Source organism: Nelumbo lutea, chromosome 2 (assembly GCF_056320005.1).
Source record: "Nelumbo lutea isolate HS-2025 chromosome 2, American lotus-T2T, whole genome shotgun sequence".
NCBI lineage: Eukaryota > Viridiplantae > Streptophyta > Magnoliopsida > Proteales > Nelumbonaceae > Nelumbo > Nelumbo lutea.
The window spans coordinates 6,289,746-6,306,431 of NC_142685.1; the positions used below are offsets into that span (position 1 = coordinate 6,289,746).

General features: G+C 38.9%; 2 protein-coding genes and 1 pseudogene across 2 annotated transcripts in view; all 3 read left to right on the forward strand.

The window, feature by feature from the left end:
• Positions 1-5,761, forward strand: part of LOC148868289 (putative LRR receptor-like serine/threonine-protein kinase At1g67720) — a 33,587-nt gene extending 27,826 nt beyond the window's left edge. The window contains exons 14-15 of the mRNA XM_088967494.1: positions 4,630-4,765; positions 4,953-5,761. Coding sequence (XP_088823620.1) covers positions 4,630-4,765; positions 4,953-5,288 — 472 coding nt within the window. The 3' untranslated portion in view covers positions 5,289-5,761. The remainder of the gene's footprint in view (positions 1-4,629; positions 4,766-4,952) is intronic.
• A 1,948-nt stretch (positions 5,762-7,709) lies between these two features.
• LOC148868290 (protein NRT1/ PTR FAMILY 2.7-like) lies at positions 7,710-10,261 on the forward strand. Its single transcript, XM_088972362.1, has 4 exons — positions 7,710-7,985; positions 8,087-8,301; positions 8,440-8,993; positions 9,264-10,261. Exons 1-4 carry the CDS (start codon positions 7,859-7,861, stop codon positions 10,111-10,113), a joined length of 1,746 nt encoding a protein of 581 aa, XP_088828488.1. The 5' UTR covers positions 7,710-7,858; the 3' UTR covers positions 10,114-10,261.
• Positions 10,262-12,569: 2,308 nt separating this feature from the next.
• LOC148868291 (protein NRT1/ PTR FAMILY 2.7-like) lies at positions 12,570-16,344 on the forward strand (annotated as a pseudogene).
• The last annotated feature ends 342 nt before the right edge of the window (positions 16,345-16,686 follow it).

Consider the following 16,686-nt stretch of genomic DNA (forward strand, 5'->3'; position numbering starts at 1 on the left):
ATGTATCTTTCATTTTTGTCTTTATTGACCTGAGGTTAAAGGGAAACTACATGTTTGAAAACAATAGCTGATCAAGTTTGCTTCATAGATGTCATTTATCTATGAAGTTATGGAATTCATGGGGAAATTTTGACTGCCCAGAATAGTTATGTGCCTTCTGTCTAGACGGGTATTTCTGTCCTTGTACACTTATTTACTAAGTCTAAATATATGGTCGACTGGGTTAGACTCTGTCTTCTCAGTTTGACACTTTTCTCTTTTCTTCTTCTTCTTCTTCTCCTCTCTCTCTTCTTTCTCTCTCTTCTTAGTTCGGCTGAACACTGACATGGTATCAGAGCGCCACTAATAGAATCTGTCTATGTGCACCATCACCTTTCTTCCATTAATTCTGACCAGTGATTTAAAAGGTGCGCCTAGGCACACAGGCAAGACACATTTTAGGGTATGCACCTTGCCTAAGTCCTAGACTCCTAGGTGTGACACTTTAAGTTATAAAAAACTTTTTAATAGGGATTAAGAATTTAAGACCCTTATATGGACTTGTTTGGGCTTGCTTTGAGGGGATTGGTACAAAGGTGGCTCATAGAATCAGAAATGGATAATGTTTAACATCACATTAGCCATTTGAAGTAACGCAATTGGGAAAAAAATAAAGAGATTAGGAGTTTACATGCTTAAATATGTTTTATATGTTATGCTCGATTTTATTTTTAAGTTTTCATTTTAAATATGTTTTACAAGTTACGTTTATGTATTAGGGCTGTTCGTAAGACCAACAAATAGGCCAAACCAACCAATCCAACCCAACTTTATTCGAGTTGGTCGGTTTTCAACTATTTTCGGTCAACTTCAGTTCATGCATATGCTAACTCGAGAGGTCGGGTCAGTATCAGTTTGGCCATGTGTAAATCGACCAAAACTGACCTGACGGACTATAGATATATTTGATATTTTAAATTCACATTTTTTTAATATGGGAAAGTGGGAAATTTCCATATTTTATAGTTTAAAATATTTTATATTTACATTTAAATTTTTTAATAATACTGCTACAATTATTAATAAAGTTTTAAATTTTTTATCCAATCAAACTGTGTTTCCTATTTTGGAAAATTAGTTTTGGGCTGTCTCTTGAACAAACCAACCAAACTGATAAACTGACCCAAACTGATATGACTCAAGTTGGCGGGTTTTCACTAATGATTGGTTGGTTTTGGATGGCTAGTTCCCCAACCCAACCAAGTCAGTTTGGTTGGCCAAACAGCCTGCAACTGAACCGAACCGACACGTGAACATCCCTATTATGTATTTTAATTTGAGATAAAATTTTTTTTTGAACTCATCTTTTGGTGGAAGCTAGAGATATTTTAAACTCAATGCAGGTTAAATTGAACTGGATTCCCAGGGAATGGAACACTGTACCAGATGGATTAACTAAATCTGGTGCTCAGAGAGATTTTTTTTTTTAGTAATGGTACTCTTCCTTTGTAATCCTTTCTCTTTTTTTCATTGGTGTACATCTTCTCTTTTCATAAAATCTTAGTTACCTTTTGCTCAAACAAAAATAAATAGTTTTTTTAATTAAAATTTAAGTTTACATTTTTAATTAATATTGTGTTTTTAATATTTGACAATTTTTTGAATTTTTGTCTTTTTTGAAAATTTACCCTTTTTTGCATTTTTGAGCCTTTCTTCAAAAAGGTGTGCACCTCGCCATGTGCCTTGTGCCTTGGGTGCAAAATGGCCCTTGTGATTTATTTGCGCCTTGCGCTTTTAAAACACTGATTCTGACTATCTAAGTTCTTTCTCCAACATCTCTGCCCCCATGGATTTTGCTGCTGCAGAAGCCCTCTCTGTATCTGACCAGACCACTGCCGTTCTCCTTCACAATCCTTCTTCAATCTCTTCTTACCATGAATTGCCACCACCTTAGTCTCCCCAGCCCACTAATACCACTGTCGGCTTTGCCCCTCCTCTACTCCATCTCAAAATCCCACTGCATAATTACCTGCTGGATTTTACCACCTACCCCACCTACTCCACTCGTTCTCAAGCTTTGTCTGGAACTGGGAGAACTTTTACCATCCCTCCCTCCCAAGTTCTGACTTCTTCTCTTGACCCAAAGACAAACGAACATTCCAACCAAGCCCGATTCCTCTCCCTATGTAAAAAGTGAGCCTTTATTTTTAATATTTCAAAAAATTAAATTACATTAGTAATACAGGGCCACTGCGTACTTATGTTAACATTAGAAGGTGTTAAAAGGAGTGTACCTGCAACTAAACTGTGTTTTAGTCATCCAGGCAGTGAAAACTTCCCCAGAATTCACACACATATTGATACTTTATTTGAATGGTCATGGACACAGTTGCAACTTACAAGCATGTAGCTATTGTTTACATGTACATATTCTATTAAACCTCAGCTGAAGGATTCTACCAACAATATCTCTTTTGACTTTTCACTTTATATTACATATTTACATTCTTGCTTCTCCAGCTTGAGCCTTTCAATGTTCCCATACGAGCTATTTGTACTATTACTGAGACCCCCTCTGTTGTTCTGTTTTATAGAAACTTCTGAGTGTTCTGTGTATGTGTTCATTTCTAGATATAAATGCAAATGTTAGACAGGCTAATTATAACAAACCAGATTAGTTGAGACAAAACAGTTCTGTATGATGAGATGCATTAAAACTATTCTTTATAGTTCGATATAGAAAGTTTCTCATATGAGCCATTTCACATGACATTTGTGCGTACATGTCAACCATTAATAAATTGGACTTTTTTGATTACAAGAATCTTTAAGATTATAAAAGTTCTATTCATAAAGTTTGCATATTGTTAGTCTTTTCACTAAACATAGTATAAACACCTCTTATCTAATTCCTGGCTTGACTGTTCTCATATTGCCTCCTGGGTCACCAAGTGCGCTAACCCCTCTTATCTAATAGTGCTTTCAATTTCAACTATTAAAATCTACATTTCTACTCTGCTGTTTTGCGATTCCATTCTGTTTAATGCCTATCCATTGTTAAATTATGGGCACTTGAATCATTTCTAACTACTTTGACCCATGTTCTTTTTGGTCTACCCCTAGCCCTTGTAGCCCTTCTTGCAACATATCACTTTTTACTTGTGCTGTTGGTTGTTTTCTATGCACGTGACGAAATCACCTTAGTCTACTTCCACTCATTTTGTCACCTATTGGAGCTACTCTTAGGTTCTTCTGAATGACTTCTGACCCTATCCCTTATAGTTTCCATCTCAGCGTACACGTTTCTGCCATCATTGTGCCATTTTTGGATCAGTTTAAACTGTTTCATCTACAAGAAATTTAACAAAAATCATTCCAACTTGTTGGAGTCAACTTATTCAATGTTTGTTGCATTTTAGCCTGCAAAATAAAGTGAAATGCTGCCTCATGCTTGGGTGGCAAAATTTTAGTGTGAAAATAGGTAAGGTCCATGATTGCAGCCAACATATGTTCATGATGTATTGAGAATTGACGGGTTGATTTTCTTTTCCTTTTTTTTTTTTTTTGATAATAGATTTCATTAAACAAAGCAGAAATAGCTGTACAGATACAGCTTCCCCAGGGGAGGTAGAGTGTCCTAGCTCACCCCATTACATAAATTACAATTACAAGTGTGCTCAATACATCTGCCCCCTATTTACTCCTTGCTTAGCAAGTGTGTAAGCCAACCCAGTTGCAGTTCTTTGTGCCCACTGAATTCTTAACAGGAAATGTCTTGTCAACCATTTAAATTATTTAAGCACCTCTCTATAAGCCCAAACTATCTGCTTCTCATTCTTTAGTCATTCAACCACCACCTGAGTCTCCCCTTCAAGAGTTCAGTCCCCTACCCTAATAGGACCTGTAAATAAAGCTAAAATGTGGCCTTCCTTATCCTTAAACACCCCTCCCACACGAGTTTGGCTTCCATCAGGGCAATGTCCGTCTGAGAAGCCTTTACAGCCTTGCATTGGGAATATCTCCCTAATCATGTGCTTTATATCATGGGGAGATATTCCTGATGCAAGGTTGCAAGAGGCTGTTGGGATGGTGTGAACACGGGCTTGCCCAGACCAAAGCCGATCTCCTCCCACACCTGAGGGACCTGGGTCACCACTACTGACAACTCCCATCAAAATTAAATTTAACAAACCCCTCCTTTGGTGGCACCCATTCTTGATGAGTCCATTCTCTCAAAGCTAATGATACTATGGGGTGCTCTGAATGCATTTCTTCAATGACTTGTTTCAATTAGGGATCTTCTACTACATGCAGGGATGACCTAGTCAATTTGAACTGTCCATCAAATAGGAGACCTGTGATTTCGAGTTGTTCAATCCTGAATTAAATTATCTATCCATAGTTTCATTTTTTTAATTATTATTTAAAAAACTGTCCACCAAGAAGAGTTTATTTTGAATACTTGAAAAGGGAATTTTAAGCTCAAATTTGTTTCATGAATAGAGGTCAAAAAACATTGGGCTCTTTTGGTTACCAGACCATGTTGCAACCAACATGGAAGATTCCTGGGTCGTTTAGAATTTTCTAAATATAGCAGTCTGTTTTAAATTCTTTCTCCAATGACGTCTTTCTTTTTTATCTTGTACACAGGTATTATATCTCTCAGCAGTTGACAGACAAAAGTGATGTTTATAGTTTTGGCGTAATTCTTCTTGAATTGATTTCTGGTCAAGAAGCAATATCTAATGAAAGTTTTGGTGTTAATTGCAGAAACATAGTTCAATGGGTTAGTTCATTTATTATATAGAAGCTTATTTCCTCCATCCTTCTTACCTTTTTTTTTTTTTGTGTAAATCTTGGATTTGTTTCCAGCACTGGAAGTTACTTAGAGGTGAACCAGTAGGTGGGATTTTCTTGGTTCATCTTTCCTGCATTTACTCAGATGCTAATCCATGTCAACACTTGTGTTATAGGCAAGATCGCACATAGAGAGTGGGGACATCCAGGGAATCATTGACCCGTCTCTGCATAATGAATTTGATATCCAATCAATTTGGAAGATTGCCGAGAAAGCAATAATGTGTGTCCAATCCCATGGGAGTATGAGGCCATCGATATCAGAAGTGCTCAAGGAGATTCAAGAAGCAATTTCAATTGAGAGGGGGGCAGAGGCGAGACGAGAAGGTCATTCTGATGATATGTCAAAGAACTCAATACACTCTTCCACTAATCTTGGCTCCATGGACCTGGGTGTGTCCGAGCCATACGTTTCATTTGATGAATCTATTGCTCGGCCAACAGCCCGATAACTTTGGTCATCCACACCCATCTCTGCCATCTCGATCTCAGTTTTTTCCCATTTGAATTACAGAGCCACACCTGGAATTACGAAAGGAAACAATGTTGCTTGTATACTTGATTTCTTTTTCGTTTTTTTTTTTTTTTTTTTATATTTCTTTGAGGGAGAGGGTCAGATTTGGAGGTTGAAGGAGTGGAGGACATGGAAGAAAGGATGTCATCAACTTCATTGTAACTTTTCACGGAAAAATCTATGATGCCGGAAAGAAATGATACCGGAAAGGCTTTAACCCCCCCCCCCCCCTCCTGAATTATGAAAAACCACCTGATTGGTGGTTGTGGTTACCACTTTATGATGTTGGTTGGTTACAAATTTTTTCAGTATCATGTCTTTCCAGCATCATAGTCGAAACTCATATTCAGTTTTTTCCCCTCCATTGAACTGGTATTCAAACTCATTAGTAAAGAGAAGCATTTTTCTGTTTTTCTTGGTGTTTGGTTGTAATTCTGAAAACAACTATCAGGCTTGATTGCCTACACTAGAACCAGGATCCCGATGTCTTGGGTATTACTATTGACAGTGGTTAACCGCTTAGGCGTGGGCGCTTACTACCAACCATGGTTACTTACAGCCCACCAGACAAATCGCAATCCCAATCCCAAGTTGTAATTCGACCTTAAAACAACAAAAAGGACAATCATAGCAGTATCAAAAGATTGAGTTTGAGCCTTTAGTTTGATATCCATTAAACATTTATTGGTATTTGAGAAATAAGCTCGAAATAAGTATTTATTTTAAAAATAAGGATTTATTTTTTAAACCTAAATTCTCAGCTTTGCTTTAAGTCGAGAGTATATTAGAGCATTGGGGAGAGTATTGGGGAGAGTATATTAAAGTGGAGAAGGAAATAATTGAATTGAATGAGAGTAAACAGTCGAGACGTTGCTCAACAATCCAGGACCTAAATGGAGAAACCCCGAGTGTTTTGTACGATTTTACAAGCAATTGAACACCTGAAAAAGGGTGCTTTCCACAGAAAGGTTTGTTTTCCATTGTTCCGCTTTTAACCAAATGGAGACCTAAGTATTTATCAAAAAATCATCCCGCTCTTAGAGACAGTAGTGTCTTTAGCCAGCCTGATCTGCTTTATCCCCAGCTCGGTTTGTACAGTACTTTCGACGCTTTGATGGCTCCACAAAGGTTGCTTTTTCACCCAGATGTTTGACCCTTTTACTTATCAAAGCCTTGATAAAAACTTCATTTGAAAGCACATCAAGCTCTTCTTCTCTACGTTGGTCTTTCCAACAGTGGAGCAGACGAATGTGCAACCCTGGAGTGGAGTGGTGAAGTCTCCACTCCAGGGGACTCGGGATGCTTGGATTGCTATTAAGAACAAAACGAATGGTGGTCATGGACTCATGGTCATCAAAAGTGGTCCTGTGAGCATCCTCTGTGTTATATATCAATGGCGACCAAAACCTCAGGACTAAAACCGAAGAATATGATCTTTTGAGTTTTAACAGAATCGAGTTCAAGTACGTCTTTTGTCATCCCAAGCAAGGTTTTTAAAACGTACTCATAACTGTAACTGTTATGGTCATTGGTTTTTGGGTCGATGATTTTCAACTTTAAAAAAAATAAGAAAATGGCCAAAACCGTTGAATGGGTCAATGATTTGATTATCTGGATCAATGGATCATTGATTAAATTAACGACTTTTTATCAAAGATCTGACTAAAAATAAAATGGAACCAATTACTTAAATGATCTCAGGCTGAACAGTCCAACCATCTGAATCATCGGTAGATGGTTAAAAAACACTGATCCCAAGATTTGAACCAGCTGGGAACCCACTGTTGGGTTCAAATCCAGTTAAGAATTAGACGAGTTTGTATGGTTGAAACAGTGATAGATGGGGGAATCAATGAAAATTCAAAGGGGCAATGAATCGTAGGTGGAGTTGTTGGTAAATAAAAACTAAAAACCAATAAAAAAATTCTGGAGTGGAGCAAGCTAACAATAAATTTCCCTAAGAACTCTGCCCCACTGGTTCAAAAAAAAAAAGAAAAAAAAAGGCTACCTTTACCAATTTGTCAATGTGTATTTTAATCATTTTACCCTTTCTGTTAGTAGATTCTAACGGAAGGGGTGTACTTGCAGTGGTGTCAGAAATTTCAGGGGAACTGACTGCTATAAGCAATTAACAGGGGAAGCTTTTCAGTAAATGTCAGAAAATTGAGGGAGGTTTGAGCAATTTACCAAAAGAAATTCAAGGACAATGGTACCTTGGTTTTTCAAGGTCAAACTAGTTTGCAACCATGTAGCTGATTTGACGGTGAATTGTCCACTCGGACTCTCACCCCACCACATTTTATCATCCCTGTCTCATTTCAGGTGTATAAATTTCTTCAAATTTCTTTTTTCAAGTTTTAAGAAAAATTTCTTCAATTCTTTTCTGTTATTGTTCTTAGGACCATTGTCTTATGACCCCTGGTCGGTTTCACTTGACTGATCATTTTATTAAAACCATGATGTTAAGGAGGTCTTGATTCTTAGCTCATTCAACATTACTTAGGAGATATGGGAGATACTGAACCAAAGCATCATCACGGCAAACTTTCCAGTGAACACGTAGAGGACAATGCAGCGCAAACAGCCATTGTTGACAGCAAGCAAGGGGGTTGGATTACCGTCCCCATTATCACAGGTCTCTCTCTCTCTCTCTCTCTCTCTTCAGAAAAGGATGCATCTATTCTACGGTAACATGTGTCTAACATTGAATGCTGTTGGTGCGCGATCAACTGGCAGCGAGTATGCTGGGCTTGACACTTGCAGCGAGCGGGTGGATCTCTAATCTGATAGTATATCTGATTCAGGACTTCAACGTCAAGAGCATCGATGCCACACAAATCTTCAACACCGTCAGCGGTTTCACCACATTGCTCCCGATTGCCGGATCCATCACCGCCGACTCCTTGGGATGCTTCCCCGTTATCACCGTCTCCTCTTTCATCTCTTTGCTGGTAATAATCAATATATAATTATATATAAAACCTGATCATCATGAACCATATTTGTTAACCCCATAGCTTCCAATAATCCGGTTAAGACTCCTGATCCCTTCCCATTGTTCATCACGACTTATCCTTTTGAGCTTGTAGGGAGTAATTCTGCTTATGTTGACTGCTACGGTGAGCAGCCTGAGACCTCCATCATGCGCCAACAAAGGGTCAGCCAGTTGCCAACCTGCATCCAACTTTCAATACTGGGTCCTGAATGTATCCATGGCCTTGGCGTCTATAGGAATCGGTGGCACTCGTTCCACTATCGCCACCTTTGGCGGTGATCAATTTGACACGGCCGAGGATCAAGCCCTTTTCTTCAACTGGTACTTCATAGCATTTTACGTCGCTTTAGGCCTCGGCAATACCGTCGTTGTGTATGTTGACGACAACGTTGGCTGGGGATGGGGCTACGCCATCTGCATCGCTGCTAATGTCTTTGGCATAGCCATTTTCTTAGCAGGTAGCAGCTTCTACCGTCATGCTAAGCACAAAGTCAGCCCATTCACTAGATTAGCACAAGTTGTGGTTGCAGCCATTCGGAAGCGCAAGCTGCCCTTATCATCTCAAAGCCAGGATTATTACTTAGGATACGACGGGGTTTCCACAGAATTTGAATTTTCAGGCTATTCAACTCCAACTCGAAGCTTCAAGTAAGATCTACAATCAGCATTATCTGGCTTTCAGTCCTTCTAACTTAACTTCTAACTTGCAGTATTTGCAATTAAGTATCAGCAGTGCTTTGAATTTATTACTCTCTTTATGAGCCTGAACTCATACCAAATTGGTGATCATTCCACGCAATGGAATATAATGTGTTACGTACAGCCCAGTTAAGCCCTTGGAGTTGGGCTAAGGGTGATCATCACTCACCACCAAAGCAATAAGCAATCAACACAACTCAGAAGGTTATGTTCATGCAGGTTCTTGAACCGTGCAGCACTGAGAATGGAAGGAGACACTGGACCAGACGACTCCATTGCAAAACCATGGAGACTGTGTACAGTGGAGCAGGTGGAGGATCTAAAAGGCGTCATCAGAATTCTCCCACTGTGGTCTACAAGCATTTTCCTAAGCACCCCAATTGGCATCCAGACAGGACTAACCATCATTGAAGTTCTGAAGATGGACCGTCGTGTCGGGCCGCACATGGAAATCCCAGCTGGGTCCTTCATGGTCTTTACACTATTTTCCACGGCCATCTCCATTTTCCTCGTGGATCGTTTCCTTTATCCTCTGTGGATCAAGTTGGCAGGTCGAGCTCTGACACCGCTTCAGCGTATCGGCGTAGGCCACTTCTTCACCATCATCGGCATGGCAACGTCCGCCATGGTAGAGTCCACCCGTCTCCATGTTGTCAAATCCAACCACCTGAAGACCGAGGACAATTCCGTCGTCGCCCCCATGTCGGCACTGTGGATGGTGCTGCCGCTTTCCATAATAGGCATCGGAGAGTCCTTCCACTTCCCTGGACAAATTGAGTTGTACTATCAAGAATTCCCGGCATCTTTGCGTAACACATCGACCGCCATGGTCATGGCGCTTATCGCAGTTGGGTATTATCTGAGCACGGCGGTGATCGGTTTGGTTCGGAGAGTTACGGGGTGGCTGCCGGATAACATCGATGACGGGAGAGTAGACAATGTGTTCTGGATGCTGGCTGGGATAGGAGTGATCAACTTTGGTTACTATTTAACATGTGCCAAGCTGTACCAGTACAAGAATACCAAGAAGGGTGGAACTCGTTCCGACCATTCGGATAACTCTGTTTGATTTGTGCTGCTTTGTTGTTTCTTTCCCTTTGTTAATTATTCAATTGTTAGCGAAAAACAAACAAACAAAAAAAAAAAGAAGGTAGATACATTAGGACCTTTATTTTTGATAATATTATAGACATTTCCTTTTTTTTTCAGGCATTAAACATCGTAGACATACCTCTGTTCGGGTATCATACCTTTTCCCGCTTCATAGCTAGATACTGCCTTTTTAATAATAACGCAATATCTAAACGATGAGGATGAATGGTTTGATTTGGTTGGTTGTTATTTCTCTTTCCTTTGGTGGAATTTCGAAAATAGATTCAAATGACACTTAAAACCAAAAGAAAATTAGAGATAATTAAAGAGAAATACTAGAGAAAATATACAAATTTACATATATGGCTTATATCCTATGTTCATGGACGAGCAGGAATTAAAAAAAAAAAAAACACTATAGAATCAATAATGAGGAAAAATACAAATCAATGCACAACACCCCACTCGTAGAAAACCCTAAAATCTGAAATACACCCAAAACCTCTTGAATTATTTCTCAAGTCAGAAGATGCTTATAATAGAAAACCCCTAAACTATATAACTTTTTACCTTTAAGTCAAACCCATAAGCTGAATATGGATCAAGTCCAAGCCTTTGCAAGGACCCAAGTCTTACATTTCCACCATAATCCACTATCAAATTATGATTCACAACAAATAATTCAAGCCATCGGTCTTTGAGTCGATGGTTCAACCGTCCGATTCAAACAAATGGCCTGTTTTGACATAAAAATTTAAAAAATAATAATTAAAATAAAAAATATCAGAAATTGTTAAATGGATCTGAATGGTTGACTCATTCAAAGGTTTTTGGCCAGTAATCAGATTTGAGGTAAAACAGAACCAATTGTCTGGACAATTCTCAGATCAAATGGTCTGATCGTCCGGTTCAACAATGGATCAAAACCATAAATAAATTTAACTTTTCTTTTATTTTTCAAGTTGAAAAATGTAAAAAAATATAAGTAACGAAAGTTAACATTCCCGTCTTTATTTTTTTACATCACTTAAACCATCTATGTGCCCGCGTTGTAACATGTAGATGTGTAGTCCAACCAGACTCAGATCCGAGCCCATTAGTTAAAGGTCCCACACTGTGTTGAACGGGCTGTGGGAGCAATTACAATGGGCTAGGTAAATTTTAAACGTACGTTCAACCCCATTCCCATGTGCGACTCCATAACAAATTCCCCTTATTCCATTTTTCTTCTACCTCTACCCTCACTCCCTTCAGCTGGTCACCGCTCACAATCAATTTCCACCAACTGATCTCTCTCTCTCTCTCTCTCCTTTTATTCGTACTCATACTTGCTTGCTGGCTTGTTCTAGGTAATGTTTCTTTCCATGGTCCATGGTCAATCTTTTTTACTATACTAACGTAGTTTATGAATCATGCACAGTATAGAAAATTCGATTGTGTTGCTAGTAAGTATTGTATTAACTAGACATATCTTCTTTAATTTGTTTACTTTTACCAATTTGATTTATGAAATGAATACTGAGCTAGATACAAACACAGAAACTGTCCCAATTGTGCAATTTCCGAATTCTTCGTTTAATAATATGGAAACTTTGCCTTGAGGCCTGAGTGTGGTTCATGGCAAACAAAGACAAGTAGAGAAAAGGCTTCTAAGGAGAGAAAAAGTGGGCGATGCAGTTCAAGATCATGCCAGAGAAGCACCAAATCATTTTAAAAGGAGGGGAAAAAAAGAGTTTACATTTAAATTAACTCTTTAATAGGCTTCCAACATCCATTTTGATTAATGGGTTTCTAACAACTTGTTTGTTAGTGGATTTTTAATTAACTACTTTGATAGTGAGTTTCTAATGACTACTTTTGTTAAATGTTCCAACTATATAAGCTTTGTAATTCTAAACATGAGGCATCGAATTTTTTCTTTTGTTTTGCCAAGTAAAAAGTTTTCTTTTGAAAATTGAGAGAGCCCTCTCACGGTGAGTGAATCCTCAACCTTATTACCTCTTTATAATCCATCTCATATATCTAGAAAGTTTCATCTAAGTTCTTCTTTTTATTTCTCTTACACAAATTTCTCCTATTTCTTTGTTCTTATTTGAACTACATTAGAGAGAAAGAGGACCCACGAGGGGGAGTAAAGGGTGGAGGCGGTTTCAACGTTGTCAAAGAAGAATGATTACAAGTTAGGACTTGAAGAGAAGAGATGAATGTGTAAAGGGGCTCACAGCCACGCATGGGAATGGGTGAACATGTAAAACTGTGGTTGATTGTAATTGTTCCCACAGCCTTCTCAAGAGCGTGGAGCGTTCAGCTAATCCGGATTCTGGACTAATACCCAAAATATATAAGGTCCATATATATAGCTACACAGCCTTTATAAACTAGAAAGAGAGAGAGAGAGAGAGAGAGAGAGAATCAGAGGAGTTAGCATCCAAGATGGAGAAGGACAAGGCTCTCTCCGGCGAACTTGGACTCGAACAGGAAGCACAACCAAATAATGGCAATCGCAAACGAGGGGGTTGGATTACCTTCCCCTTTATCGCAGGTCTCTCTCTCTCTCTCCAGAAAAGTATGTATTTATGCTACCATGTATCTAACATAGACATGGCTGTTTTGTGCGAGTGCGAACAACTGGGCAGCGAGTATGCTGGGTTTGACATTTGTAGCTAGCGGGTTGACGTCTAATGTGATTGTATATCTGATTGAGGAATTCAACGTCAAGAGCATCCATGCCACACAAATATTTAGTACGGCCAACGGTTTCATCAATTTGCTCCCGATTGCCGGAGCCATCATCGCCGACTCCTTGGGTTGCTTCCCGGTGTTCACCATTTCCTCTTTCATCTCTTTACTGGTAAGTGGTAACCAACTAATTATATATGTATATTTGTTAACCTCTTTCAGTACTCAAGACTCCCGATCCCTCCTTGTTCATCACGACTTATCTTAACGTTATCTCTCTCTCTGTCTCTCTCTCTCTGTCTCTCTTTTGAGATTGCATGTAGGGAGTAATTCTGCTTACGTTGACTGCTACAGTGAGCACCCCGAGACCTCCATCATGCGCCAACAGTGGTCAGCCAGTTGCCAACCCCCATCCAACCTTCAGTACTTGGTCCTCTATGCATCTATAGCCTTGGTGTCTATAGGAGTCGGTGGCACTCGCTCCACTAGCGCCACCTTAGGCGCTGATCAATTTAACACAGCCGAGGATCAAGCGGTTTTCTTCAACTGGTTCTTCATGGCATTTTACGTCGCTCTTGTCTTTGGCAATACCGTCGTTGTGTATGTTGACGACAACGTGGGCTGGGGATGGGGCTACGGCATCTGTGTCGCTGCTAACTTCATTGCCTTAGCCATTTTCCTAGCAGGAAACAGCCACTACCGTCATGCTAAGCCCAAAGGCAGCCCATTCACCAGCCTAGCACGAGTTGTAGTTGCAGCAATTCGGAAGCGGAAGCTGCCCTTATCATCCCAAACCCAAAGCCAGGATTTTTACTTGGGATACGACGGAGTTTCGACAGAGTTACTAGCCTCTTCAATTCCAACTTCAAGCATCAAGTAAGATTTTCAATCTGCATTGTCGATCTGCTAAAGCTTACTTTCAGTTGTAGCTATATATTAGCCTATAATATATAGTATTAGCAGTTTGGCTACGAACGTCAGTCATTGATTCCATGATTAATATCCCCCCATTAATGGGATTCTAACCATACGAACTCTGTTGGTTTTATATGAACGTGGCGAAGGTCGCATTTTCCGCAACACGTAGCCGCAGAAAGTTTACCAGCCTCCAAGGCTTGTAAAGTTTCCCTACATTTCCCTACCTTTTCTTTCAAACCAGACATAGCCTAAATTCTTATATGGGTGTAAGACTCATCACTCAAATTGAATGTAATTTATTAGTTTCACCACCTAAATAAAATATAAAATAAAAGCCATCACAAATGCTTTAAACTGTTTGGTGAGACTTGTTCTTTTGGCATTCATTCAATTGAATTAGCTTGAATAAAAATTTTGTTAGGTTTGGATGTGCAAATTTAAATTTAACATCAATTTGGTTTCAAGTTAGGTTCCATATATATTCAAGGTTGGATTGGCTCTTAACCTAACCCAATCCCATATTTATATCCCTGCTTGCTTTATTAAGAGAATCAAAAGGGGCCGATGGAGAATTAAAAGAAAAAGAAGGAATTTAATAGGGAAGAGAAGATGCTACAAATTAACATTAACTATTACGGTAAGGGTTAAATGATTTTAATTAACAGAGCAACTATGGATTTTATTAGAAAAATTAAGACATAAGAGTATTTTATTGTAACTTTTTATATTCTATAATTTCATTAAAAATGAATAATAACCACATATATAAAAAATGAGAGGAATAGAAGGAGTATGTGAGCTCAGTGGCCAAAGGAACCTCACCTACTCTCTTTCTTCTTTCTAATATAGATATAATAAGCGGTTTTCAAGATTATATAATATTTCTTCTCCTAACATCAGAATATATATATATATAACGCAACTATAAACTGCGTGAAAAAGCTCAGGCACAGAGACAATTGGTGTCAACCAACTGATTGAGAGTTTGAAGCTGAAATATATACTAACGAACATAGAAATTAAGATATATGATGGCGGGTGATGTAAGGTATCCTTGTCAACCAACCACAAGGACATTCATCAACATTCTTTCCTTTAATTTCCTTTTTTTTTTTTTTCATTTTCTGTTTCTTGAGGAGATGCCTAGCTACCAACTTAGTTTTATTAATAATAATAATAAATAAAAAAAAAAACTACAGTCTGCAGAGTGGACATGGAATGGAGTTCTACTTTTCTCATAGATTCTTAACCAGGTACATATTCTGTTTAGTTTTAAAATGGATGGTGGTTTGGACAAAATCCCGCTTTATTAGTCAATATTAGGATCGTTTAGAAGGTAAAATAAGGTATCCCGTCTCTTTGTTTGATCATGTTCCCCGGAGAAAATAATGGCATGTGCTCCAATTAACCCCTTAAGAAATTGTAAGCTAAAAACTAAAACGATATAGCTATGATTTGTTGATTTTAGTCCTATTTGGCTATTAGTAAATAAAATTGTATGATTTTATACATTCCGCTATATTAAATGTAATATAATATTTCTTCGCATATATCATTACAATATACATCCATTATGTATTTAAGTATGGATATTTTGACCTTAAATATAATATTATTAATGTATTTATAAAATTTATGTACATCCATGTATTTTTAAAATATGTCCAAATCCAAATCCAAATAGCTGAATACATACCCGATAACACATTTTTAATCCTTAGATATAAAACCTAATCTTAACCAGTTGACTTAACCTGGCTTCACCAACTACTCACTTAAAACATTCTGATTGCCTTAAGTATTTAGTTAAATAAAGTAGAATCCAATAAAATCTCAGACTGGGTCTGGGTCGGGTTATGTGTTGACAGCCCTGTCCAATACTCGGAATTGGGCTATCGTTGATCACCACCAAAGCCCCCCAACCAACATCACTCAGAAGGTTAAGTTTCACGCAGGTTCATAAACCGCGCAGCACTGAAAACGGAAGGAGATACTAGGCCAGATGGCTCAATCGCAAAACCATGGAGACTCTGTACAGTTGAGCAGGTGGAGGATCTAAAAAGCGTAGTCAGAATGTTCCCACTCTGGTCTACAAGCATTTTGTTAAGCACCCCAATTGGTATCCAAGCCAGTCTAACCGTCCTTCAAGCTCTAAGGATGGACCGTCGTCTTGGGCCACGTCATCAACACCATCGGCATTGCAGGGTCAGCCATAGTAGAGTCCAGGCGTCTCCATGTTGTCAGAAGTCACCACCTGGAGAATGATATGAGCTCGATCGCACCCATGTCGGCACTGTGGATGGTGGCGCCGCTTGCCATAGTAGGCATGGGCGAGGCTTTCCACTTCCCTGGACAAGTTCAGTTGTATTACCAAGAATTCCCGGCATCTCTGCGTAACACAGCAACCGCCATGATCGTGTCACTTATCGCAGTTGGGTTTTATATGAGCACGGCGGTGATCGGTTTGGTTCGGAGTGTTACGGGGTGGCTGCCTGATGATATCAATGAGGGGAGAATAGACAATGTGTTCTGGATGCTGGTTGTGATAGGAGTGGTCAACTTTGGTTATTACTTAACATGCGCCAAGTTGTACAAGTACAAAGAACGTTGAGAAGGGAGGAACTCGTTCTCTCAACTCGGTTAACTCAGTTTGATTTGTACCTTGTTGTTTCTTTCTTTTCCTTTGTTTTTCCCTTTATTGTGTGTGCACGGTGTGGGTGTCAATGTGGTTCCAAGTTTTTTTTTTTTTTTTGGATGTGGCTTGAAGGTTTGGTTGGTGTGTTTTGCCCCTTTCGTTGTAGTTTAATTTTGAGTAGAAAATTTCTTTTCTTATTTCGTTGGGGGGTGAAACTTAGGTTTTAAACAGGTGTGACAAGTTGTTAATTTGTTATTAAAAAAAAAAAAAAGGGTAAATTACAAAAATTTCCCCTGAAATTTCTGAGAATCATAAAAA

Bases quoted from the DNA above. Each gene is read 5' to 3' on its own strand.
- LOC148868290 (XM_088972362.1), top strand. From the start codon at position 7,859: ATGGGAGATACTGAACCAAAGCATCATCACGGCAAACTTTCCAGTGAA. The intron at 7,986-8,086 runs GTCTCTCTCTCT...ATCAACTGGCAG, and splicing joins TACCGTCCCCATTATCACAG to CGAGTATGCTGGGCTTGACA. The intron at 8,994-9,263 runs GTAAGATCTACA...ATGTTCATGCAG, and splicing joins ACTCCAACTCGAAGCTTCAA to GTTCTTGAACCGTGCAGCAC.